Source organism: Mus musculus, chromosome 1 (assembly GCF_000001635.26).
Source record: "Mus musculus strain C57BL/6J chromosome 1, GRCm38.p6 C57BL/6J".
Lineage (NCBI taxonomy): Eukaryota > Metazoa > Chordata > Mammalia > Rodentia > Muridae > Mus > Mus musculus.
Genome location: NC_000067.6, coordinates 170,703,686 through 170,730,309, shown reverse-complemented (window position 1 = coordinate 170,730,309; position 26,624 = coordinate 170,703,686). Strand labels below are relative to the sequence as shown.

Below are 26,624 nucleotides of genomic sequence, written 5' to 3'. Positions count from 1 at the left end.
ATCACCCCAGGAAAGCAGTGGCCCATGTACACTGATGAACAGTGGACACTGCATCGATTTCCTCCACAGAGCATGAAGCAGGGGAAGGAGGGCAGGTTAGACCCCAGCATCGCTGATGCTCAGAGCTGCTACCTGGGCCCTGGGATGCACAGGCACTTTTCACTCCTTGCTGTATTGAAAGTATGTTGCTTGCTGCCATTAGATGCTTGGCATAACTAACTCTTGATGTAACCATGTAGTTGGATACTAGTTTCTCTTTTGCAGTTACAATTACAAACACTTGCTAGCTAGTAACAGAAAGAGCTAGCCTTTAGATCCATAATGGATTGTGAAGCCTGGCATTTCCACTCCGCCACATCAACTCCACATGGTAACAGTACTCAGGTTTTACACCTTAGAACATTCTGGAAACCTTCCATAAGTACCATCACAGTGAACAACTAAGAACTGTGCAAATGTAACTTGTTACCCTGTATCTTGAAATAAACAAGCTGTTAGTCAGAGTGGCATTATGGGTCATAGCCTGAGCTCCTTCTGCTCAGTCCCTCCCTTTGCCTCTCATCTAAGAAAGCGACTCAGTCTTCGAAGCCTCCCTATGGCTCAGATCCTCAGGGCCCTCGTGCTGTTTTCTCCCAACTTGCTTGATTGTCTTTCTCAGTTCTGTAGACCCTGACCAAAGCAGTCCTCTCAGTGGCTTACTCTGCATGACTGTCTGTGCTTCCCGTGTAGCCTGTACCATTCCGTGCCTTCCTTTACCCCTAGCCACCCATCATTTTCAAACACTATTTGCTTCTCTTATTTCCTGTCTACTCTACCCTCACCATTAGAATGCAAAGTCTGTAAGAGGAAACCTTTGTGGGGTTTTTCCCTTTCAGTTCGAACACCTAGACTAGGCTAGGGCCCAATAGTGATTCAGTAAATATTTAATGAATGAAAGTAGACTAGAAAGTGGAAGTAAAGAAGCTTTTTCTTAAAATGATATGTCCTGAAAGTGTACGAGTTTAGTAACCCTAGTCTTCTGGTCCACATTCCATGCTTCTTCAGCTTGCAGTCTCATAGGCTAACATCCAGAAAAAGATTCAAATGATAATATAAATAAAACCAGGTTAATTGTGAATACTTTTTAGGTGATTTGCATCTTAAGTAATTGTTCCTCAGTTACTATACTATGGGGATGTAGGCTAGCCCTTCTTTGGACTGTCTCTGAGAAGCAATAATAATGAGAATGAATTACAGAACTTAAAATAAACCTGAAGAATTTGTGGGCCTGATTCCTAAGGTCTAAAATGAGACCATATGTCATTTCTAAGACTGGCACAATTCTAACGTGAATCGTCACAAGAATGTGTGAAATGCTTAGTTTTCTTTATAACTCAGTTAATTCTGTTTATAAGGTGTTCTGCTTATTCTGGTGATAGACAATGGATATTCTATAACTTCCCTTAATCAACATGTGTTTGAGTTTCCCCTTCTAATGTACAAAATAGATTTTTTTTCTTTTGACCTCGCTATTTTATACTGAAGACGGCTGAGCTCATGCAGCCAGGTTTGCCTGCCGCAGGGAAACTCCAAGCATTGCTTCCTCTGGGTTACCCACAGGCCAGACAAGCCAGAAAGCAGGCCAGGAAACTCAGGCGGAACAGGCCTGTCTGGTCAGGAAAGGAAGTATGTCTACATCATGTCCCTGCATCCCTTGCCACTCTCAATTAAGAATATACCCCTGTAAGCCAGGCCGGTGGCTTTCCAACTCTGCACAGATTTTGGCAAATAAGGTTAAACGCAGTGTTGACATCTCAGCCTGGTTAATTTCTTTGTCAGAAATTTCCTTGAGAGAGAATAAGATCCAGTTCCCTAAAGATTCTGTATCCTTCTGAGCAGGAGGCAGCTTTCCACGCTTGTGTCTGAATAGGAGCTGTCAGGTGCACAGCTTGAGTAAAGAGTGTGGTCTTCCTATGAGACCGCTGCTATGGCTTCAGACACAGTGACCCTGCAGCTGTGGCAACAGAACAAGTCTGAGAAAGGAAGATCCCACTTAGTTACTGAGGCTGGGACTTGATCCGTAGTTTATGCTAAACTCGTACTTGAAAATAAAATGGCAGCACCCTTGGTCACCCGTGTCTTACCCTGTTTCCATCAGCTCCAGAAGGAGCTATTCTTTTGAGCACTTTTATATATGTGCGGATGGGGTTGAGACAGCTCTGTGGATTTTTTTGGACAGAAATGTCCTTAATTTATTGTAGCCATTACTTCTGTCACTGTACCAGATAATGTGTTTGAACTTAGTCTTTTTCTAAAACGCCACTCAATTCTTTCTCTGCTCATTCTAGAAAGACTTTTACTGGAAGACCTGTAATTATCCCACAAAACAGCAATAAATATAATCTTAAAAATAAGTTTAGTAATTTCTGTTAGATGTGATAATCTTCTACAATGTTTCATATCCCATCCTGTGAAATGTTATTAGTTCTTCTCAACCCCCTTATATATTTAGTCTAAGAACCTGATAGCAAATCACTTGAAGATAGTAACTGTTATGTAAACGTTTGTACCCGTTACCTGCATGCATGTGTGTTGGTAATTGCCACGTGGACTAGCCAGCCTGCTAACAACACTTTACTCTGATTCTGCCTTCAGATGCTCAGTCCCCAGCCATCTGCATTTACATTACTGGTGTTGTATCCCACCTAAGTTTATTTTATTTTAGATGTATTTGTCAAGTGTTTTGTCTGTGTGTATGTATTTAACCACATGTGTACCTGGCACCCAAGGAGGTAGAGAGGGTGTTAGATCCTCTGAAATTGTTATTAACTATTCAGATAACAGCTATGTGGGTTCTGGAAGTCAAACCCGGGTCCTCTAAAAGAGCAGCAGTGCATTTAACCAGCCACCCCACCTGAATGTTTTAATGTAAGGTGCCCAAGTTCCCTAGTCTCTCACCTGCAGCAGATTAGAGTCAATGTTAGGAACATGGGTTTGGGGCAGGGATGTTCCTCATGTATTTTAAACCTTATGCTAACCCTCTTGGGAGATAGCTGTCTTGCTTGTTGTTGAGTTAATGAGCTCTTTCAGCAACTTTGAGGAACCTCTATGAAGATCAGAAATTCAAATGACATCCTTGACTTTTTTTTTTTTTTTAATCTTAATGGTGATGATTCCTAGTTACCACCAGGAATCTCTGGGCATTTGCCCTTATAACTCTTCTCATTCTGTTTGGAATGCATTCCACAAGGACCTGGAGAGTGGAGCAGACCCAGTTTCTTTTTTTCAGCTATGACTGTCATTTTCACAGGTGACCGTGAGGCTCAAAGTAACCATATTAACCTTAAGGTGAGAGTCTGCCCAGCCTGCTAACAAGATTTTGGGGGCTCAACGGATGGCTCTGGCTCCACAATGAGAGAGCTAGCTACATTAATATAAAGTTTATATTAACTCAAAAAGGTATTTTTAAAGGAATCAACATTGTTATAAATCATGAGTAAGGCTGTTTATATTTTACACAAGTATGTATCAAACTTCATAGAAATAGGAAAGTGTTTTTTAATTTATTTTTATAGAGATCAGAAACATTCCATAGTCATTAATCATATATCTGAGCCTCTGAGAGAAGGTTTGTAGGCAGGCACTCCTAAGGTTTCGGTATGGGGTATCGAATAGTGCCTCAGTTTTACTCAGTACTGGCCTCTTCTAGCTTCGGTCAGCAGCCTCCCACTTACCTGAGCTCCATGGAGATCGTTCCCGTAGTGCTTTGCTATACTGCTTTCCAGCTGTAGAAAAAGGGAAATTCTCGTTCTTTCCCAGAATGGGTTGTTTTCTGATTATTTCATCTGCAGGAGTGAGGGCTGAAAATGCCACAGTGAGCTGCAGCCATTGGTCAGACTAAGACAATCACCAGCTGTTTCTTTGCTGGAAAGTGGTATCTACCTTAGCTGATAACTTTCAAGAGTTAAAAACCCTGCATGCTATATAAGATAAATACAGTGGGGATGTATTAATTAATCAATTTGCTTTACATTGTGATCACACCTTCCTCTCCCTCTTTTCCTCCCAGTCCCTCGCCTCCCTCCAAAGAAGCTTGTCAAGTGGACCAGGAGCATCTTCTCCTGTCGTGGCAACAGGGCAGCCCAGTTAGGGGAGAGGGATCCAACAGCAGGCAGCAGAGCCAGGGCCAGCCAATGCTCCTGCTGTTAGGGGCCCCACGTGAAGACCAAGCTGCACATTTGTTACATATGTGCAGAGGGCCTAGGTCTGTCCTATGCATGCTCTCTGGTTGGTGGTTCAGTCTCTGTGAGCCCCTATGGGCCCAGGTTAGTGGATCCTGTAGGTTTTCTTGTGCTGTACATAACATCTTTAGCTCCTTCAATCCTTCCTCCCCTCTTCCACGTGATTCCCCAAGCTCCATCTAATGTTTGTCTGTGGGTCTCTGCATCTGTTTCCATCAACTGCTGGGCGAAGCCACTCAGATGACAATTACACTAGGTTCCTGTCAGCGAATAGGAATATCGTGAATAGTGTCAGGTAGGCTCTCTCTTAAGGTGGGTCTCAAGTTGGCCATTCCCTCAATTTCTGCTCCCGCTTTATCCCTACACATCTTGTAGGCAGGAAAAATTGTGGGTCTAAGGTTTTGTGTCTGGGTTGGTGTCCCCATCCAGGTAATGGGAGGTGGCCGTTTCATGTTCCGTATCCCCTGTTGCTAGGAGTCTTAGGTAAGTAGTCACCCTCAGAGATTGCTGAGCGTTGCCACTGTCCCAGCGTCCTAGCTTGTGCAGAGATGCTCTCCATCTGCTTCCCGTTCTCTCTCCACCCTTGACCCTCCTGTTCCCTCCCCATACCCTCTCCCACCATCCACCACTGATGGCTAATTATTTCCCCTTCTCAATGAGATTCAAGCATCCTTCCTTGAGCCCTCCTCGGGACTTAGCTTCTTTGGGGTCTGTGGATTGTGGATTATCCTATACTCTATGGGTACTAGATATATACCATGTACATAGGATACATGTTTGTCTTTCTGGGTCTTCATTACTTCACTCAGGATGAGAGTTTCTAGTCCCATCCATTTCCTGCAAATGTTATGATGTCATTGTTTTTAATAGCTGAGTTGTATTGCATTGTGTAAATGTACCATATTTTCTTTATCCATTGTTCTGTTGAGGGCCATCTAGATTTTTTCCAGTTTCTGGGCTATTACAAGTAAAGCTGCTATGAACATAATTGAATGTATCTTTGTGGGATGTTGGAGCATCTTTTGGGTAAATACCCAGGAGTGGTATAGCTGGGTCCTGAGGTAGAACTAGTCCCGATTTTCTTAGAAACCACTAAATTGATTTCCAAAGTGGCTGTACAAGTTTGCACTCCCATCAGCAATGGAGGAGTTCCCCTTGCTCCACATCCTTACCAGCATGAGCTGTTGCTTGAGTGTTTGATCTTAGCCATTCTGGTGGGTGTAAAATGGAATCTCGTCAACATCCTCAGTCATCAGGGAAATGCAAATCAAATATAGTGTTTTTTAAATGTTAGAAGAAAAACCTTAAGTGACTTAGTACTTGACTGCATTTCAGCTAAGAATGGGATTGGAGAATTGTATTGGCTTAGCTATCTCAGATCTCAGCGTGTTGTTTGGATTTATAGATTATTGTGCTTGGTTTGTTTGTTTTTAAAGATAAGGACTTGATATTTAGTCCAGGCTGTCCTGGAACTCTTGACTCTTCTGCCTCAATCTCTGAAGTGCTAGAATTACAGGCACATATCCAACCTGCCTTGCCATTTGTTAATAAGACTTGCCTGCAAGAAGGGAAGTGTGTTGCAAAACAGTAAGGGGCATAGAAATCCAGACATTTTTCTGAAGACCTGTTTGCTTGGTTTTGCTTATGTAAAGTTGTCCATTAGTTGTAAGGAACTGGGAGAGTTAAACACATGTGGGCACATACATGTGCTCACACACATATACAAACCACACATAATGTGCACATGTACAAAAACTGAATCTCTAGGATATATACTTGAGGTGGCTTTCTTTCATTCATGCTTAGCACAGTTCTCTAAGTACTCGTTTCAACTTACACTCCCTGTCTGCCAGCTTCCTTTGGGGTTATTTCCACACATTTATGTGTTCAGTGACTGTTGATAAATGAATTGCTTCTGTGTACAGCAAGGGTTCAGCATGGATAAAAACTCGGGGAGCTGACTCCTCCCAGGGATTTCTCTTTGACGTTAGGCCTACCATGTCTCTGAGAAACCTCAGGAGTTTGCCAACTCCCATCCTCCAGACCTGTCTGTGTGCTCCAAGAGGCTGTGTACCTAGCCGGGTGTGGAAAGGAAGGACGCCATCTTTCTTAGAAGTTAAAGGAAAGCATGAGGAACAGTAGTATTTGCTGTTATATAAACTGCTTCCTGTACATTTCTGTTTGGAAGAAAATTAATGAGGTTATCTAAATTTGTAATATCTCATTCATTTTAACCTGTTCATGGGCGTTTCTACTTTTGAATTTTTCTGTCATTATGTAAGCACTATCATATATTCATACATGTAACGATACACTCACACACACACACAAATATAAACAGTTTCTTACACCTCTCAGAATTTTGAACCTTCATGACTCAAAATCATTGTATGATCTTTACCTTTGCTGTTACCCAGTCCTCACAGAACATTTTGCCAGGACAGTCTTGGTGATGTCCTCCTGACTTTCTCACCTTTCTGTTCTCCGGTTTCTTCATTTTCTTCTTATACAGGCCATGTTGTGAAAGTCTGCACTTGGGTTCATTTTTCTTTGCACATCACACCAGAGCTAGTTGTCTTGTCACTACTGAAATGGATTCTGGATCCAAATATAAAGGTAGTATCGGGTGTGGTCTTGTCCTCTTGGCAAGCATTTCCTGAATTTCTGACCTGGATACTGCTGCCTTCCCAAGGGGAAGGTCCCATCAATGATGGTTCCTTTCCTCTGAGGTAGATAGTTGGTCATGAACTCTAGTACATATATTTTCTGTGTCATTTCCTGATAATAGCAGATCCTCAAGAAGCCAAGAAGAAAAGGAGCCCAAACATGTTACAGTTATATTTTATGAATTGAAAAAAAATGCCAAGATGTTTGATAAGCTGAGAACAGTTAGTCCTACTAGGCCTCATTATCTTTTAAGACTCTACAGTGCTCTGGAATTCTTCATCACTAATCTCATAGAAGCCACACCTGCCCAACATAGTGGGTAGAAATATTGTACAGGTCATTTCAACATTCTGGAAAAAAATATAAAATTCTCATTCATTGACTTTTTTTTAAATGCAAGTAAATGAGGCTGGGCATGGTGTCTGCCTTTAATGCTAGCACTCAGGAGGCCAAGGCAGGCAAATCTCTATGATTTCAAGATTAGCTTCATCTACGTAGTGAGTTCCAAGCCAGCCAAAGTTACAACATAGTAAGACCCTGTCTCATAGATGAGTGGGTGGATGGATAGATAGATAGATAGATAGATAGATAGATAGATAGAGCCATTGAACATTATTACTATTAGTATCTGATAATATATGAGAAGAAATATTCAAACATTATTCACCCATTAGGCTCCAGTTTAAAAAAAAACAGTTAAATTTATATAGTATTCCTCAAGAGTGCAGGGCAGGGGCACAATTAGAAGAACCACCTGAACAAGAGTGACATGGGCTCTTGGGAGGTAGTATTTTGGAGCTGTTGTCTTTTGGTTCTGGGTCCTCACTGTCACTGTGCAGTTTAATCAGGATATCCTCTGATGGTGAGTGATTCTGATACTGAAAGAGATCTGATTTTTTTTAAATGATAAATTCTTGACTTTTCTAAATTTAGGGAAAAATAATATTCCTAACTCAACCTAACCTGATAGAATAGTTTTAAGAATAGCTTCTGTAGCCGCACTACCCAAGTCAAGATCTACTTTGCCTTTTTTCCAGCTAACTGGTGAGGCATCGATGTCTGTGGTTTAGTTGCTTTTGTCTCAGAAATGGAAACAATAACAGTGATAATCACAATTATATCTGATCTTAGAGTTTATGAGAACAATCAATTCGGTCATCAGTGTTTTACATATAGAAGTATTTATTAAATAGATCAACAACCATGTTCCTAGAAATGTAATGTATATTAAGCACATATGAAAATTATATATATTAAAATGTATTAATGAGGCTTAGACTAATATAGTAATAATGGGGTGTTTGTTTGTTTGTTTTGCTTGTACCTAGTAGTAAATCAAGACCACTAAAGATGTCCTTTGAGGTCCAGTGGATCTTATACAGTCATTATTTTAGGCCCACATACATGTATTGTGATGTCATTTCTAATCTAACAGGACAAAACCCTTTGCTGTTCAAAATCCCTGTTGTCTTGTGGCTATAAACCTACACTATTCAACAAATTCTAGTTTTGTTAAAATCGAATGTGTGATATCCGTCCCCCACCCCCGGTTTTTTCTCTGCCTTTGAACATCCTCAATCCTAAAGTCTTCCCATCAGAGAAACTTGTTTCTTTTGGCAAAGGGCATCTGTGACAGTTGCTGGGAACTCTTTGTCCCTTATGTGTTCTTACATCTCCAGATACTTCCTGTTGGAAGTGCTGGCTGTGTCGCCATCTGCGGAGACAGTTGCTCAGTCAGTGTTCTTGCCAGCCAGTGAGGGGGACCTCCAGGCTCACTCCCCATATCTCCTTTAATTTTTACCCCACTCCCACCTTTTTTCAGCTATTTCTTAACCTAACATTTTTTTCTTCTTTTCTGTGATGACCTTAACACAGTTTAATAAAATGGGTCATTTACACATTGCTTATAAGGGCAAATGTCGGCTCTGGAGTTCTCATGGAAGGTTTTTTAGGAGCTGATACTCAGTGTAGGCCTTACAGGATGATTAGAATTGGACTAGATAGAGAATCTGAGTGGGTAAATTAGCAGAAAAGGTTTCCCCGTTAGTCAAAACACCTAAAACCAGGACCTGGGTGACAATTAGAAGTATATTGGCACAGTAAAGTTAGACGTGAGAAGCCACAACAAGCAGATGTCATTTTAGCTCATCTTTATTCTTTATTCATTGTGCCCTGGATCTTGTGTTTTTATTGAGGTTTTCTCCTGTGTCCCCAGGTAAAGTACAGTTCTCAGCAGCATAGCCTGGCACCGACCAGACTTGCACAGAGCAAACTCCTTCATTAGGATTGGTGTCTGAGTCTAGATGAAAATCTGTCTTTGGCTCTAGAGAGATGGCTTAGCAGTTTTGGGCACTAGCTGTCCTTGCATAGTACATAAGCTCATTTCCTAACTTCCACACTGGCAGCTCCAAACCATCATGACTCTAACTCCAGGGTACCAGTCACCCTCCTCTGGTTGCTGCAGTCAGCAGGCACACCAACACATAGTGCACAGACACACAGGTAAACAATTGTGATGGCCTTCCTGCTTGTCAGCTTGACTAGATCTGGAATGAACTACAATCCAGAATTAGAGGGCTCACCTATGATCCAGATCTTAAGGCTGGAAGACACAAGTTTCTGACCTGGATCTTGGCAAGGAGATCTTGAGGCATAGTGGCTATGAAAAGCTTAGGCTCAGGCAAGGTAGTACATGCCTTTAATCCCAGGAGACTGAGGCAAGGAGACCTCTGAGTTCAAGGTCAGCCTGGGACACACCTTCTTCTGATACTGCCACTTCCTGAGCAGAGCATATACAAACTGTCACAACACTCATACATATAAATAACATACATAAATCTTTTTAAAAATCTCTCTTATATACACTTTTTTACAAAGTACTAGGCAAGACTTGTCACTTTTAAAAATTCAGCTGTATGTAAATTTTTGGATATTTAGTTCTGTTTACAGTCAGGGTTCTGGTTTTTGTGTTGATCATCTAGCAACAACTAGCCCCTGGCATACCGTGCTAGTTCAGTTATTGTGTGTTTACAAGCTGGTCAGAATTCCACATTGCCTGGAATTTTTCCACCCTCGGTGTTCAGACACCTTTCCTGGCTTCCCAGACCCTTCCGAGCATTCAGAACACATTCCATGCCTCCTTTCATCTCTTCTCCTTTTTATTTGCCTGATGGATTTTAAATGTAAAATACCCAGTTTGTGCATTTTACCAGACTTGGATCAGTGTTCTGTCTCATTCTCTATATTTCAAAAGGCCTAGCACACAAGATATTTTTTAAAATGTTGCAGTTTCCACGGTTCTGTTGGTAGAAGCATAAACCCAGAACGCCTTCACTCTTTTTGTGGTCTGTTTTCCCAGGTAGACATGATTTGTTTTCTTTCTTTCTTTAGTTCATTCATTCTTTCTTTTTAAATTAGATAAATATTTGGAGTGGGGAAAAGCTTATGAGTCTTTTTATATAAGTTGGTTCTGAATTCCCTAACCTAATGTTTGCCATGCTCCCTATCATCAGGAAACCCGTGACTTTCTCTTAGAGCCCTCCACATGAACAGTGAAAACATCATCTTTAAAGGGTGTGCTGTGTCTCAGCTGTTCATGTCCTAACCCAGTTTCTCTCTAAGGACCCTTCCTCCCCTGCCCTTCTAAGTCAGTCGTCTCCAGACCCTCCCTCAGGGCCTGCTTTGATCACTGTAGTCACACTGAGGAGCAAACTGTTGGCATCAGTTGAAGCTCCTGTCCTTCCAGGATGTGCTCACCTGGTGTCAGGGCTCAAGGTCTTAAAGGAGTAGCAGGAGCCTCACCTGCGCCCGCTGCTCTGGATGCCCGCTGTGTAAACAGAGGCCTAGAGGCCAGCGCTAGTAAGACTTAAGCAAGATCAACTTACCCGGAAGCCTCCATGGTGACTCAACCTGTAGGCTCAGCATTGGGAAGGGTAAGGCAGGAGAGATGCCTTGAGTTCAAGGCTAGCCTGGGCTGCAGAGTAACATCTTATTTTACAAAGAGTTACCAAGAGCCTGTTTTTTAATCTGTCCTCTTTAGTTGTAGCAATTTCAAACATCATAATGATTGGTGAGCCTGCTCACTTACCATGCAGCTGGGTTACACGAAACCCACGGAAGGAGGAGCCTTTTGTAAGACCTTCTAGAGCAAACCAGTGCTACAGACTCTAATCTTTAAAGATGTTGGCAACATTATGACTCTTACTTGCCATTAAATATGAATGCCAAAAAATGTATGCAGACTGTATTGCAGAAGATATTGTCTTCCAAGATTCCTTTGCGTTCACTTACTGTCCAGGTCTGATACAGTCTTCCAGCATTGCTCCCAATTACCATGGTCTAGTACTTGTCACCACCAGGAGGGAGTAATGGACAGAATAGATTGTAAAACTCCGAGCCTCTTGGTTGGGCTTCATATAACAATACCGTTTCAGTTGCTAGGAGCTCCTTGGTTTGGAATCCAATTTGCTACTTCAGTTTTCCTTCAGAGCATCTAAGCTTGTATTGCTAAGCCCTTCATTTCTCCTTGATATTTAAGGTATTCAGGAACTCTAGTTATCAGTTTAAACTGCAGCAGGTATGTGGACCTAATGTCTTCTACAGGTGGTTTAAACCATATTAGAGAGCCCAGTCCTGTTCTTAAACTGTCATCTGGATTCTGAGTTAATCCAAAAAAAAAATCAGTAATATATATTTCAGGTCTCTGACATGTGTTTTCCATTATTTGGTCTTCTGTGCTGCAGTGCATGCGTGTGTGTGCATTCATACACAGAAAGACGCACACAGGGGCCGTGGTTCCAAAAGGAAATGACTGGTGTGGTGCCTTGAAATCTGAACTTGGTCACATGTTCTAAATGAAATGATTCCAAATACATTAGCAGAATGTCTTCCATCTTCTACTTTCTGGAAAATAGTTCAGTTGAGAAACACTGGCTAACTTCTAGACATCGAAATGTATAAAGATAAATAATTTGAAAGCCATTGCGTGGAGGCATGTCTTGGAAAATTGTTGTTAAGCTGCTATAGCAATGGCCTTAAAGAAAAGGTTAGTGCACAGCAGCAGGCAGCTGTTCCTCATCGCTGCTGCGGCTGAAAAGAAGAAGGTTAGCTTCACTTGCCTCAAAGACACAGAGGGGAGTATAAGGGAGCCTTATCATCTGTGGAATCGGTTGGTGCACTGGGGAAGATGGCTGAGGTCAGACCACAGGCATACTTTCCCTTGGATTTAAAATAGAAGAAATGGACCATAGACTACAAAATATACTACAAAACTAACAAGTTACTTGATTTATCTCAGGTTTTCTTTCTTTTTTTTTCTTAACCCCATTAAGAATCTGATATGCTTTGTTTTCCAAGACAAATAAAAACTTTTCATGTGGTTTCAGAGAACCTATAGAAGTATGTGTTAGACCCCTTTGAAAATACCCCAGACTAGATGTCTCCAGCTTTCCCACCTTCTTCTGTGACAAGCTCTATGGCTCACTTTCCCCAAACGGACTCTGAAGATCAGATGTCAAACTTTGGGTTTTCTTCCAAAGTGCTTGACTTGTATAGTGTAAAAGTTCAAAGAAAGGATAATGGACAGGGAAAAAATTACTTTTAATCTGAGCTCTTGGTCACTAAAAAGTATTTAAATTTAAAAATGACTATTTGGCTCTGCATGATCTTAATAGATAGAAAAGCAGTGTGAAACCAGGCTCTCCCCGAAACCCAGCTCCAGATTCACAGATGAAACCGCAGCAGCTCAGATGCCACATTGGCTACACAGTCTTCTTCCAAGTTCTCTGAGCTTCTGGTGTAGCTGTGATTATTCAGCTGGGCTTGAGAAATATTATGTGTTTATAATTCTCTCATCATTTCATTTACTACAAGTTGGAAAATGACCACCCACATTACAAATAAGGGAGTAATTTGGCTCTGTCCTAAAATAAAAAGCTTCCATCCCCGTAGGAAGCATGGAGGGAGTATAGCATGTATCTGAGTATCTTACATTCATGATGATGGAGACTGCAGGCATGACTCAGTGGCTGAGGGCACTTGCTGCATTTCCAAAAGACTTTTCCAGCACCCATGTCAGGTGCTCAGTCTCCTAACCCTAGTTTCAGGGAATCCAATTCTCTTCTGGTACCTGCATCCCTGCATATATGTGTGTGTCACATCATGTATGCCCAGACACACATAATAAACATGATGCTAATAAATCTTTAAGTCCATGACAGTTACCCTGTGTAGATATTTAGCTGGAGTCCCTGTTCCTTCTTGCAGATGCTACTATCTGTAAGAGCTAAGCACACAGAATCGCACTTGTCTCATAGGCATGGAACCAGGAACTCCGGAGATGTCAGTTGCCCTACTATAGTAGTGATCTAGTGAAAAAAGTTCATAAGTATCAGATGTTATGATGTCTTCCCTGTTAAGTTCACAGTTGGGAGACTCTAATGGAATTAGAAGCTGCACTGGTGGGGCTGGCAAAATGGCTCAGTGGTTAGAGCACTGGCACTGGCTGCTCTTCCAGAGGTCTTGAGTTGAATTCCCTGCACCCACATGGTGGCTCACATTGTAACTGTTAGTCCCATGGGATTTTCTGGCATGCAGATGTACATGCCGATAAAACATCCATATATATCAAATACATAAATACATTTTTAGATTATACAGGTAACAAGGGCTAACCTTCCTGACCATTTACATTGTTGGTCCCTTTCACAGTTCCTCCTATCATTGTAAGGCAAAAACGGGTTAAACATTCTTCCCTGTGCTCTGCTCTGCATTGCTCTAAACCCTCTGATCCCACTGCTTTGAAAATGCAGCTCACTGTGTGAAAAGCATACAAGACATGGTGTCTGCACACCGGTATGATGTGGCGTTAGCTTTGAAAGTAATTCCAGCCCTTATTTAAAAACCAAAAATAGCACTTTCAGTATTTTACAAAAGAGTGTATACAGTATTGGGTTTCATTATAGCGTTTCATGCATTCTTTGTTTCTGTCATTCCTATTCCCTTACCCCACGTCTCCTGTCCCCACTACCTGTCCTCTTGTTCTTCCTCTTCCTCTTGCCAGGGGCCCTACAACTCTCAAGTCATGTGCGTCCTGCTGCTCTTTCCCTCTGCCCTACGCCCTTCTCTACTTCCATGGCTCTTCTAGTTTCATGACATGTACACCCCATACACTCACACACCACACATATATACATACATTTAATTAAAATCTTAGATTTATATATGAAAGAAAACATGCAGCAGTTGTCTTTTTGAGTCTGGCTTATTTTAATTCACATAACAATTTGTAGTTGCACCCGTTTTCCTGAAATGCCACGATTTCACTTTCCCCCAGTGGCTAAGTAAAATTCCATTATATACATGTACTGTGATTTATCTGGTGATTGGCATCGTAGTGATTGTGAATAATTCAACAGCAAGCTATCTCTGTGGTAGAACTCAGAAACCTTCTGGAAGCATATTCCAATTTGTCAATTCTTAAAACTATTTTGCTGCTGATGGACTACTTTCAGCAAGTTCTTGCCTATGCCTTTGTCCCGAAGTGGTTTTCCTCTACCAGTTTTAGCTTCTCATTTATTTGTTTTATTTTGTGAGACAGGGCTTCTCTGTGTAGCCCTGGCTGTCCTAGAACTCACTTTGTAGACCAGGCTGACCTCGAACTCACAGGGATTCTCCTGCCTCTGCTTCCTGAGTGCTGGGATTAAAGGCATGTGCCACCACATCTGGCTTGTCATATTTTATTTTAAAGTCTTTGATATATTTTAAGTTGATTTGTTGTTGTTGTTGTTTGTTGTTTAAGGTAAGAGACAGGGATCAAATTTCATCCTCCTATGTGCAGAAAACAAAGGTTTTGAAGAGTTTGTCTTGTTTCCAATGCATATTTTTAATACTCTTGCCAAAAACAGGGTCTCTGTAGCTCTGTGGGCTGGTTCTGGGTCCCTTATTCTGCACCATTGCTCTGTGTATCTGTTTCTGTCCCAGGACATGCTGTGTCCACTGTGCCTCTGTGGTAGAATGGGAAGTCAGGTACTGTGACAGCTGACATTATTTTCTCTGCTTAGGAGTGGTTTAACTATGCGGGCTCTTTTGTGGGTTTCCTATGAATTTTAAGTTATTTTTTCTACTTACGTAAAAAAATGTCATTTAAATTTTGGAATCATACTGACTCTATAGACCACATTTGGTGATTTGGTCATTTCCATAATTTTCTGTTAATTCATGAACATGAAAAGCCTTTCTATTGTCTAGTGTCTTTAGTTTGTTTGTTTGTTTGTTTGTTTGTTTGTTTCTTTCTTTCTTTCTTTCTTTCTTTCTTTCTTTCTTCCTTCCTTTCTTTCTTTCTTTCTTTTTTTAATTAGATATTTTCTTCATTTACAATTCAAATGCTATCCCAAAAGTCCCTTATACCCTCCCCCCGCCCTGCTCCCCAACCTAACCACTCCCACTTCCTGGCCCTGACATTCTCCTGTACTGGGGCATATAATCTTTGCAAGACCAAGGGCCTCTCCTCCCAATGATGGCCGTTTAAGCCATCTTCTACTACATATGCAGCTAGAGACACACGAGCTCAGGGGGGTGCTGATTAGTTCATATTGTTGTTCCTCCTATAGGGTTGCAGATCCCTTTAGCTCCTTGGGTACTTTCTCTAGCTCCTCCATTGGGGGCCCTGTGATCCATCCATTAGATGACTCTGAGCATCCACTTCTGTATTTGCCAGGCACTGGCATAGCCTCACAAGAGACAGCTATATCAGGGTCCTGTCAGCAAAATCTTGCTGGCATATGCAATAGTGTCTGGGTTTGGTGGTTGATTATGGTATGGATCCCCGGATGAGACAGTCTCTGCATGTTTGTTCTTTCTGTCTCATCTCCAAAAGTTGTCTCTGTAACTCCTCCCATGGGTGTTTTGTTCCCCATTCTAAGGAGGAGCGAAGTATACACACTTTGGTCTTCCTTCTTCTTGAGTTTCATGTGTTTTGCAAATTGTATCTTGGGTATTCTAAGTTTCTGGGCTAATATCCACTTAACGGTGAGTGCATATCATGTGTGTTCTTTTGTGACTGGGTTACCTCACTCAGGATGATGCCCTCCAGATCCATCCATTTGCCTAAGAATTTCATAAATTCATTGTTTTTAATAGCTAAGTAGTATTCCATTGTGTAAATGTGCCACATTTTCTGTATCCATTCCTCTGTTGAGGGATATCTGAGTTCTTTCCAGCTTCTGGCTATTATAAATAAGGCTGCTATGAACATAGTGGAGCATGTGTCCTTCTTACCGGTTGGAACATCTTCTGGGTATATGCCCAGGTGAGGTATTGCTGGATCTTCTGGTAGTACTATGTCCAATTTTCTGAGGAACTGCCAGACTGATTTCCAGAGTGGTTGTACCAGCTTGCAATCCCACCAACAATGGAAGAGTGTTCCTCTTTCTCCACATCCTCGCCAGCATCTGCTGTCACCTGAATTTTTGATCTTAGCCATTCTGACTGGCGTGAGGTGGAATCTCAGGGTTGTTTTGATTTGCATTTCCCTGATGATTAAGGATGTTGAACATTTTTTCAGGTGCTTTTCAGCCATTCGGTATTCCTCAGTTGAGAATTCTTTGTTTAGCTCTGTGCCCCATTTTTTAATAGGATTATTTGTTTTTCTGGAGTCCATCTTCTTGAGTTCTTTATATGTATTGGATATTAGTCCCCTATCTGATTTAGGATTGGTAAAGATCCTTTCCCAATCTGTTGGTGGCCTTTTTGTGTAATTAACAGTGTCCTTTGCCTTACAGAAGCTTTGCAATTTTATGAGGTCCCATTTGCCAATTCTCAATCTTACAGCACAAGCCATTGATTGTGTTTCCATCGGGAGGCAGAGGCAGGTGGATTTCTGAGTTCAAAGCCATTGATTTCAGGAATTTTTCCCCTGTGCCCATATCTTCGAGGCTTTTCCCCACTTTCTCCTCTATAAGTTTCAGTGTCTCTGGTTTTATGAGGAGCTCCTTGATCCACTTAGACTTGAGCTTAGTACAAGGAGATAAGAATGGATCAATTCTCATTCTTCTACATGATAACCACCAGTTAAGCCAGCACCATTTGTTGAAAATTCTGTCTTTTTTCCATTGGATGGTTTTAGCTCAATTGTCAAAGATCAAGTGACCATAGGTGTGTGGGTTCATTTCTGGGTCTTCAATTCTATTCCATTGATCTACCTGTCTAAATTAACTCAAACAAATCAGTGGCCTTTCTCTACACAAAAGATAAACAGGCTGAGAAAGAAATTAGGGAAACAACACCCTTCTCAATAGTCACAAATAATATAAAATACCTTGGTGTGACTCTAACTAAGGAAGTGAAAGATCTGTATGATAAGAACTTCAAGTCTCTGAAAAAAGAAATCGAAGAAGATCTCAGAAGATGGAAAGATCTCCCATGCTCATGAATTGGCAGGATTAATATAGTAAAAATGGCTATCCTGCCAAAAGCAATCTACTGATTCAATGCGATCCCCATCAAAATTCCAACTCAATTCTTCACAGAGTTAGAAAGGGGAATTTGCAAATTCATCTGGAATAACAAAAAACCTAGGATAGCAAAAACTATTCTCAACAATAAAAGAACCTCTGGGGGAATCACCATGTCTGATCTCAAATTGTACTCCAGAGCAATTGTGATAAAAGACTGCATGGTACTGGTACAGCGACAGACAGGTAGATCAGTGGAATAGTTTCTTTCTTTAGTGCCTTAAAATTTTCATTTTAAAGTTCCTTTATCTCCTTGGTTAGACACATTCCTAGGGGCTTTCTTGTTACTGGGGCTGTTTTGAATGGAATAATTGATTCTAATTTCTTTCCTGGCAAATTAATTGTTGGTATGTAGGAAAACTACTGATTTTTAACATATTGGTTTTGTGTTCTGGCACTTTGCTAAAAACAGAGATTTAAGAGTGTTTCCATCGGGAGGCAGAGGCAGGTGGATTTCTGAGTTCAAGGCCAGCCTGGTCTACAAAGTGAGTTCCAGGACAGCCAGGGCTATACAGAGAAACCCTGTCTCGGAAAAAAAAAAAAAAAAAAAAAAAGTGTTTCCCAGCTTCGGTGTATCTTAAGAAGTGGAACCATGGTTTCCTTTAAGTGCAGAATGATGTCACCTGAAAATGGGGTCAGTTTACTTCGTACTTTGCTGTTATATCCCATTTATTTCATCTCTTACTGCTCTAGCTGACTTTGAGCATTCTTTTGAATGAGAGGAGGAAGAAGGCACCATTGTATCCTTCCAGATTTTAGAGGAAACGTTCCCTGCTCCTTTAATGTTGACTGTAGGTTTGCTATATGTTGCCTTGATATGTTTGGTCTGTTCCTGGTTTCTTTAAGCTATTCTGAAGGCATGTAGAACTTTTCCAGAAACCCTTTCAGTGTGTCCTGAGGTGATTAACCCATTTCTGTCTTTAAGTCTGTTCATGTGCTGCGGCACATTTGTTGATTTGCATATGCCGAACCAGCCTTGTATCCCTGAAATGAAATCACATTTGTTCTGATGTGTGATCGCCGACGCGGTCCCTTTGTTCATGTGTCCTGGGCTTTTCCTCTGAGTAGGTTTTGTTTGGAGTCCTGCTCTACCAGCTCTGCTAGCCTGTTGATATTTGCTAGGAGGGCTGATTCTACCTTTGACTCTTAGTTTGTGGATAACGTTGCCAGTAAGTTATTTCTTGGAGACGGGAAATAAGTTTGTTTTTTAATGCAGTCAACTTGTATTATTTTCAATGGTCAGTTGAAGTTATTGCTTTTAAGGTTATAATTGAGAGATGCTTGCTATTTCCAATGGTTGTTAGCAGTTGTTCTGGCTGTTTGAATTATTGGTAATTTTTTTCCTCCTGTTAATATTAGGGGTTTGCTAGTTTCCTGTGTCATGCATAATGAATTGCTTCTCATCTCTGCTTTGGTTCATGAATAAGACTGTCTTTTTCCTTCCGCCTTGTGTAGTCTTTAAGTGAGTTCTGCAATGCCAGCTTCCTTATCAGGAATTACTTTACTTTGTGCTCATCTTGAGATGTCAGGAAATAGCTTATTGCGTACAGTGTTCTTGCTTGGTATTATTTATGGTTAGGGCTTGAAGTATCTCATTCCATGCTTTCTTAGCTTCTAAGGTTGCTAACAAATCTAAAGTTATTCTGATATATCTTCATTGTATATGCATCAACTTTTTCCATTATGCCTTCTAATATTGTTTCTTAGCTTTATACTTCTGGCATTTGGAGCAGTTAGTGTTAATTGTTAACTTGACAGAATCTAGAATAATCTGGGAGATGAGCCTTTGGGCAAGCACATGGGAGATTTCGTGATTGCTTTACTAGAGGTAGGATGGCACACTAGGGATGGAGTTGTTCCCTGGCTGGACTCCTCAACTATGCAAATGGAGAGCAGGGGCTGAGCAGTAGCAGCGTCCACCTCTGTCTGGTTCCTGCTGTGGATGTAAGGCCACCAGCTTCATCAAGCTTCTGCCATCTTGACTTCTTCTCCTTGGTGGAGAGGCCAGAATAAACACATCCTTTCTTCAGGTTCCTTGGTCAGGGTCTTTTATCCCAGCAACAGGAAAAAAAAAAAAAAACAAACAAAGAAAAACAAGACAGCATCGTAGTTTAACTATGATACGCCATTGAAAGGTTCTCTGGTCATATCCCTTTGGGGCAATGGCTCACATATTTGAATATCCATTTCCTTCTCTGGCTATAATTTTACTGAGTAAATATAGTCTCTGCCCTTAGGCTCTAAGTCACCTCCTCCTGCCCATGTTTTGGTTTTCAGAAGACATATCAGCATTCTTGGATGCTGGTCATGTTCACTGTCCCCAGAAGGTTTAGTGACAATAGAAGTAGGGTACCTGTTAGGAAACTTGAGGGTGTGAGTATCTAAGTAGTGAAATGAGGGGATGGGAAAGAGAAGAGGAGGGAAGTAGGAGTAAGAAAGAAACGATAGGGTTTGAGGCTGAGATGTAGAGGAAATCCTGTGGAGACAGTGGCCTCAGATGAACAACTAATGCACAAAAGTGCAAGGGATTTCAGTAGGGAATGTGATGAGCAGAAGACATAGGGCCTTAGTATTTCTTCTTTGTTGGGATGATGGGATAGGTTTCTTCCTCCTCCTCAGTTTTCTTGTGTATCAGTCTCCACAGGTTGAGGGAAGGGTACAGCTCTTACTGAACCAGTGAAGACTCTTGGAGAACTAAGTTGAGGAAAGGGCAGGGCATATTGGCACGCAGATGCAGAAGCTGATAAAGCTCTGTAGCCTTGCAAGTGTATTGACTGCTCCCACCCTGAACCCTCTGTTGAATCCTGTGTCTGCTCCTCTGCAGATAATGTGATCAATGGGCAGGACTATGAAGTAATGATGCAGATTGACTGTCAGGTGATGGACACCAGGATCCTCCACATCAAAAGCTCCTCGGTTCCCCCTTATCTCCGGGATCATCAGCGGAACCAAACCAGCACCTTCTTTGGTTCCCCTCCAACAACCACAGAGACGACCCATGTGGTCAGCACCATCCCTGAGTCGTTGCAGTAGTGCCCGAGCTGCGCTGGACAGCAGAGACTGAAGAGCTGGTGAAGATGCTGCTCTCTGCCTCTTCGGCAAGCAGAGACTTGCCTTGTACGCAACTCCAGGGGAAGAGGAAGAGAGAACAGGAAGTGCGCTGCTTGTCACCGTCCACCCAGTGGGGTGGAACATGCTAGCGAGCAATTCTCTGGTGGCAGTGCAGCCCTGTGGGCAGTGTCGCCTGGTGTTGGTTCTGCTGTGTCATCTTTAGTGCTTTTCTCAATGTGTGTTTGGTTCTCAGTTATCTTCCTTCAGGTCAGACCCACTTCCTCTTCTGTCCACTGCACTTCCTGGTGCAGTAAAGAGATTTGTATTTAAAGCTTTAGAACACATGCTCATGTGGTTTCCACCAATTGGCTTTCTCTCTCCTTTGGTTCAAATCCATTCTGAATGTTATACTTGAGAAAACACATTTCAAAAAACCGAGCAGCCAAAAACATCCCACAAAGAGTCAAAACAGTTTAGAGTTTGGGTAAAGGGATTATCTCCAGTTGGTAAGAGTTTATTTTTACTTGTGATTTGTGGTTCAGCCCTGGACAAATAACTGTTGTGGGGGTCACAGAGTGAGCCACACACTGGAGACAAGGGAAGGGAAGGCCAGTGGTGGAATGTAAGGGGAAGTGACTCCATTTTCATATGTATTTAAACACAGAGTTCCTGTGGCCTCGGTAAGCTCAGAGCTATAGCCACCCTCAGTGTTGGAACTCGGCTAATCAGCAGAGATCTTCAAAGATCTCAGGGCACATGCTTGCCTCTCATTGTGGACCCTCAGCCCAGAGCATACTCCTGTGAAACCAGACTCAGCAAAGGGACTTGGAGGTCACTAGGCTTAAGCAAGACTAGAGAGTTTCCCTTAAGGACCAACAGTGCACAGAGCAAGCATGGCTTCCCAGAGAAGCTGCAGCACAGTATGGTGAAGTTCTCAGTTTTTCCAGTGGAAAGATGATAAAGGAATTAAGCTCTCTTTGTTGTTGCTATGGCTGTGAACATGGCTTTAATCCTAGCACCATTTGGAAGGAAAGGCAGGCTTTGTTTGATATCAGCCTGGCCTACATTTCAAATTCCAGGACAGGACAGCTAAAGCTATATAAAGAACCCACCTCAAAAAATAGATGAATGAATAAATGAGTAAATAAACAAATACAAACAAAAAGCAAAGTTATGTTCACATATATTTTATTGTATTTTGCCTGCTTCCTTCACCATAGCAAGCAGCCACATTTCTATTGCACTGTACATTGTACGTTACAAGTTCACAGAAATGGATGCCAGGACTCATGTCAGTCATGTGCTGCCTCCCTTCCCAGGATTTCAGCAGGTTCTCATAGACTCTTCCCAGCTGGCTTGCCATTGTCAGGTGGTCCCATTCCAGTAAGCACAATGGCGGCTAAGTCCTCTTCTCTCTACAAGGAGTGACACACAGTCAGGTCATCTTTTGCCTGTGGCCCCATTATGCCTGGCACTGTTCACCAACAACTGTTCCCTGGACAGCACTGCTGCCATCTAAGCTAAGGTGAGATGTTTTCAGGGCAGGGCCATTCTTGCTGAATTCAGTGCCGCAGTCCATCCTGATTGGCTCTCGGGTGATTTTCAGACAAGACCTGTTTGTCCCGGGGGCTGGTCCTCTAATGGGTGCCAAGGAGAAGATACCAAATACATGGAGTACCTTTAGGAGTAGCCATTTGTGGGGGAGGTGGGCTACCCTGTGGCCATGTCCTTCCTGCCTGTGAAGCAGCTCAACACGAGGATGTGACTGTGGCTGTGGACAGAGGCAGCACACGCATTCCTGATGCTGATCTGCTGAGACACGAATAGAATCTGCAGTGACTCCAGTGTACCAGTGCCTCAGATCAAAGACCTCAATAGTGTCACGTTTGCTAAGGCTGATGCCTCTCCTACAGGTAACAGTGGGGATGACCGTTGGAAGGCACAGCCAAAGAGCAGACAGAAGTTAAGGTGGCCACAGCACAGGTCAGGGATCCAAGGAGCTGGGGAGGACTGCTCAAAACTAGTCTGGAAGCTTGCCTTCTCTGCTCCTGCTGACCATCAGGTCCTGTCATTACCACTCTCAGGTCCGTCTTATGAGATGAGGAATGGGGCCCTCCTCAGGGGAGAGTTTCAGAAATGAGGGAAAGGCAATTATAGATAGAAAGAAGTATCCTGCCATTTAAATTGCTGAAAGAGCTAGAATCCCTGGGCTCGGTAGTTTGTATCTTAATGTTTGTGCGCTAGCACAGGCCCATTGGAGAGGAAAAGCTGTTGTCCTGGGAGCAAAGTAAGCAGCCATTCAGGTCTCATTTTTTATTTTGGTATGCTTGCCCTTGGGTGTTTATAGTCCGGAACTGTAGGAGCTATGTATGTACATAATATATATATTTTTTAATTTATTAAGTTTTAAAATGTGATTTTTCAAGATTATGAAAAAATTAAATAAATTTGAGCTAGAGAAATGGCTCAGTGGTTAACTTCGCTTACTGCTCTTCCAGAGGACCCAGGTTCAGTTCCCAGCTTTAAGCCATCTCTAACTCCATTGGGGACAGGCTAGGGGATGGGATCCTCTACCTTTTTCAGGCCTCTGCAGACACCAGACACACATAATGGTGCACATACATGTGTTCAGGCAAAACGCTAATATACATAAAAAATAAAAACAAATAAATCTGGTTTTTCAATCAGATAAATTCCCAGAGGAAGTCACTCCACCTGTTACTAGATAATTTTGTGCCCTGGGCTGATGGTACTGTGATGTTGGGAAGTGTTGCTAGAGGCTGGCAGTGTGGTCTTTCCTGTGTTTGCAAGCCCCCCACTTTTAAATTCAGTGGGAGTAACTGCATGTTCCCTCCTGTTAACAGAACAGCTTCTCTCTGCAGTTAGCTCATAAAACAGCTTCCTTAGAATAGAATGGAAACCCACTTTCAAGTTAGGAGGTGATGAGAACGGATGCTTGAGAGATGAATGTCAGCAGCACAAAGCTGTCCCCTTTGCCTTTCTTTCTCATTAGCAAGAAGTAGACCCTGGGCTGGCCAGATGGCTCAACTGCTGAGAGCTCTTGCTGCATCTCCAGGAGACCCAAGTTCCATTCCTAACACCCATGACACAGCCCATAACCCCTAACTCCAGTTCCAGGAGATCTAATGCCCTCTTCTAGTCTCCCTTGGCATCTGTGCACACATGGCATTCACTAACACAGTTACACATAAATAATAATATTAATCGTGAAGCAGACAAGGAAGTACTCAAAAAGTTACATAATGTGCGTCATTCCTGAATTTTCCCAATAACTGTCACTTGAAAACAGAGGGAACTGACTTTCTCTCGTATGTTTAAAGTGACTGTCGTGGTTCAATCTTGTTGGCCCAAATCTCCATCCTAGGCAAATATTCCCCAGTCGTTACAGCTGCCCAATGCTGTTAGTCATGGCTGCCATAACTAGAACATTTAACTCAAGACAACTCCCACAGTTCCACTGTGAGACTGTAAGACTGGGAATTTATCTAATTAAAAAGTCAGTCTTGCTGTTTTACTATGAAACTTGACAGAAATGTACCACAGCAACAAAACTAGGAATCACGGTTGACTTCCTCCCACATCAAAAACTTCCAGTCCGACTTCTGCTTTAATAGCATGTTAGAAGCTCTTGCATTTCCTTAACCTAGAGAGCCAGCGTTCCTATGCAGTGGCTCCCCATTCTGGTCTCATGGAGGTGCCCCCATCACCACAACACCCCTCCCCCGTGATAGCCTTCTTTCCACCTCAGCCTGGGAGCATTGACCTCATCCTTCAGCAGGTACATACACCTCAACTTCCACATGTGACCTGTAGCTCTGTCATAAGAATCAACTTCCCAAGCTCTCCGCATAGTCCCAGACTTGAGAGTAGCTTATTGCCACCGGCAAACTCGTAGTCCTTACCCACCTGTTCTTTGGTCAGTTATGGGGCATTTTAATTTACATAAGTAATGATTTTTTTTTTTTGCTGCTAATATGAACACCAGTTATATTTTTAACCAAAAGAAAAAAAGTAAGGCCTAGAAGGAAGATAATGGATTGAGGACATTGTCATTCCCACCCTGATAGCACTTGGAAAGAGACATTTCCTCCCTGGTGCCCACTACAGGAATTGTGGGTGATTTTTAAGTAACTACTGGACTGCCTAGGAAGATATTCCCAGAGTCCGAAAGGAACTATGCACATAGAGAAAATACAGTTTTCTCCTACCTAAGGAAACTATTAGTATTCTATTAGCTTATATTTTTAATAACTAAGCTTAAAACATAGTTTATTTTGGATATTACTAGAACTTGCAGCAATTCTAATATCTGTCAGGTACTCATAGAATCTATGGGGAAAAAAAAGATAAGACTGTGTGATTAGGAAACTTTGTGAGTCATGGCATGGCCAGCCAGTGTCACAAAGCAACCCTGTGCTTGGCTAGCTTTAAGCATTACAGACTTAGTACATGAAAAGACTTAATTATATTGGGTTCAGGAACTAAAGAGTCAATGAGTCATCTGTGGAGGTCAACAAATAACACACTGGTGGGCTTTTTGTCCTCCGTCAAGCTGGTGACTATAGTGAAATGAAGCAGGAAGTGTAGCATATTCCCCAGGATGCTAGTTCCAGACTGAACCAGCAGACTGAATTCACAGCACGTGTGTGTCAATTGAACTAGCCTAGTTCATTATCACCTCTACTTTCTGGGCAGTTGCCAGGATGCAGGAGATGAAGAAAGCTACAAAGCACTGCTCTCTTTGAGATTCTAGGTTTTCTTTTCTTCTCATCATGGTAATGAGGGGCAGTGAAGCCAGAGGTTTAAATGAGCATAGACCCATGGTGGATGGGGTATGTAGCTTAGATGGAAGACTGCTTGCTTAGAGTGCCCGAAGCCATGGCTTCCTTCACCACATAAACTAGGACGGTGGAGTGTGCTTAGAATCCTAGCATTTGGGAGGTGGAAGTGGGAAGATCGGGAGTTAAGGGTCAACCAGGGATACGTGGGACCCTGTCTTACCATGTGTGGAAGAAATGCAGGAAAAATGTATTGTTCTCTCCCTGAATAATTATGTCCGTTTACAATAAATAATGGTGGCAGACTATTTCATATTTTCAAACAAGTCTTTATAATGCAATACCTGTTCTTCCTCTGAAATCCAAATAAAGACTTTTAAAACTTTGTTGTCTGTCTGTACAAAGACAAAAACAAATGAATCTTCAATGTTAAGTGGTTAGTAATGGGAATGGAAGCCTAAAGAGGACCTGTGGCTTGTGGGTGTTTAGATAAAACACCGAGCTTGTTTCTCTGTCCTCCCACGATGGACCAAGTAGAAATTTGCTTTATGGAATCCAGACATGTGTACTACAGTCACATCAAGGAATAAAATCCTCTAAAACCCATACTTTAACCTTCTGCATCATCAAGAAACTGGGTTACTCAGTTACAGATCCAGGCTTTACCGAAAGCCCTTTCCCAGCATGGAGTGGCAGTGCTACCACGAATGAAGCTAGTCACTGCAGCAATTTAACACAGGCATGTACGGTGCCTCATACCACTACAAGTTCATCATCCTATTTCAATCCCCTGCAGCGTGTTTTCTACGAGAGTTACATGGTTAGCAAGCAGCGGAGCCAGTGTTTGGACCTAGGCCATTTAGCTCCAATGCAGATTATTAACCACTACACTCTTTCACCTTCTGAGGCAGAGTGGTGGTATAGGTTCTTGCCCTAAAAGAACACATGTAAAGACAGTCTGGAGCCAGATACACAGATAAAATTAGGATAACATCAGGGATTCTCCAAAAGGCTAGATTAGTCAGTGTTACGTACCTGAGATAACAAAACAGGAAAGATGTATTTTGGGCTCGCAATTCAGTACATAGTTGGCCCTTTTGCTGTTGGATCTGTGTTAGAAGCCCATGACAGAAGAAGCTGCATATCTTATGGCAGCCAGGAAACCATGAGACACTGAGCAAGGGACTGGGATGCAATATCCCCTTCAATGACATGTCCCCAGTGACCTAACTTCCTCCCACTAGGATCCACTTCCTAATGATTCTATCAACTCCCAGTAGCACCACAGGCTGGTAACTATACCTTCAACACATGGCCTTTGAAGGACGTTCAAGAATCAAAGGCAAAGTAGCATCCGTTTCACAATATTCTTTAGT

The 26,624-nt window shown here is 42.2% G+C and overlaps 1 protein-coding gene across 4 annotated transcripts in view; it reads left to right on the top strand.

Moving 5' to 3' along the window:
* The window catches only part of Atf6 (activating transcription factor 6), a 164,129-nt gene extending 138,276 nt beyond the window's left edge, over window positions 1-25,853 (top strand). For 2 of the 4 annotated variants that reach the window (XM_011238796.3, XM_006496792.4), the window contains one exon: window positions 20,223-25,556. In XM_011238796.3, coding sequence (XP_011237098.1) covers window positions 20,223-20,431 — 209 coding nt within the window. In that variant the 3' untranslated portion in view covers window positions 20,432-25,556. Of the gene's footprint in view, window positions 1-20,222 lie in introns of all 4 variants that reach the window. The other 2 variants (NM_001081304.1, XM_030253420.1) reach the window with 2 other exon arrangements.
* The last annotated feature ends 771 nt before the right edge of the window (window positions 25,854-26,624 follow it).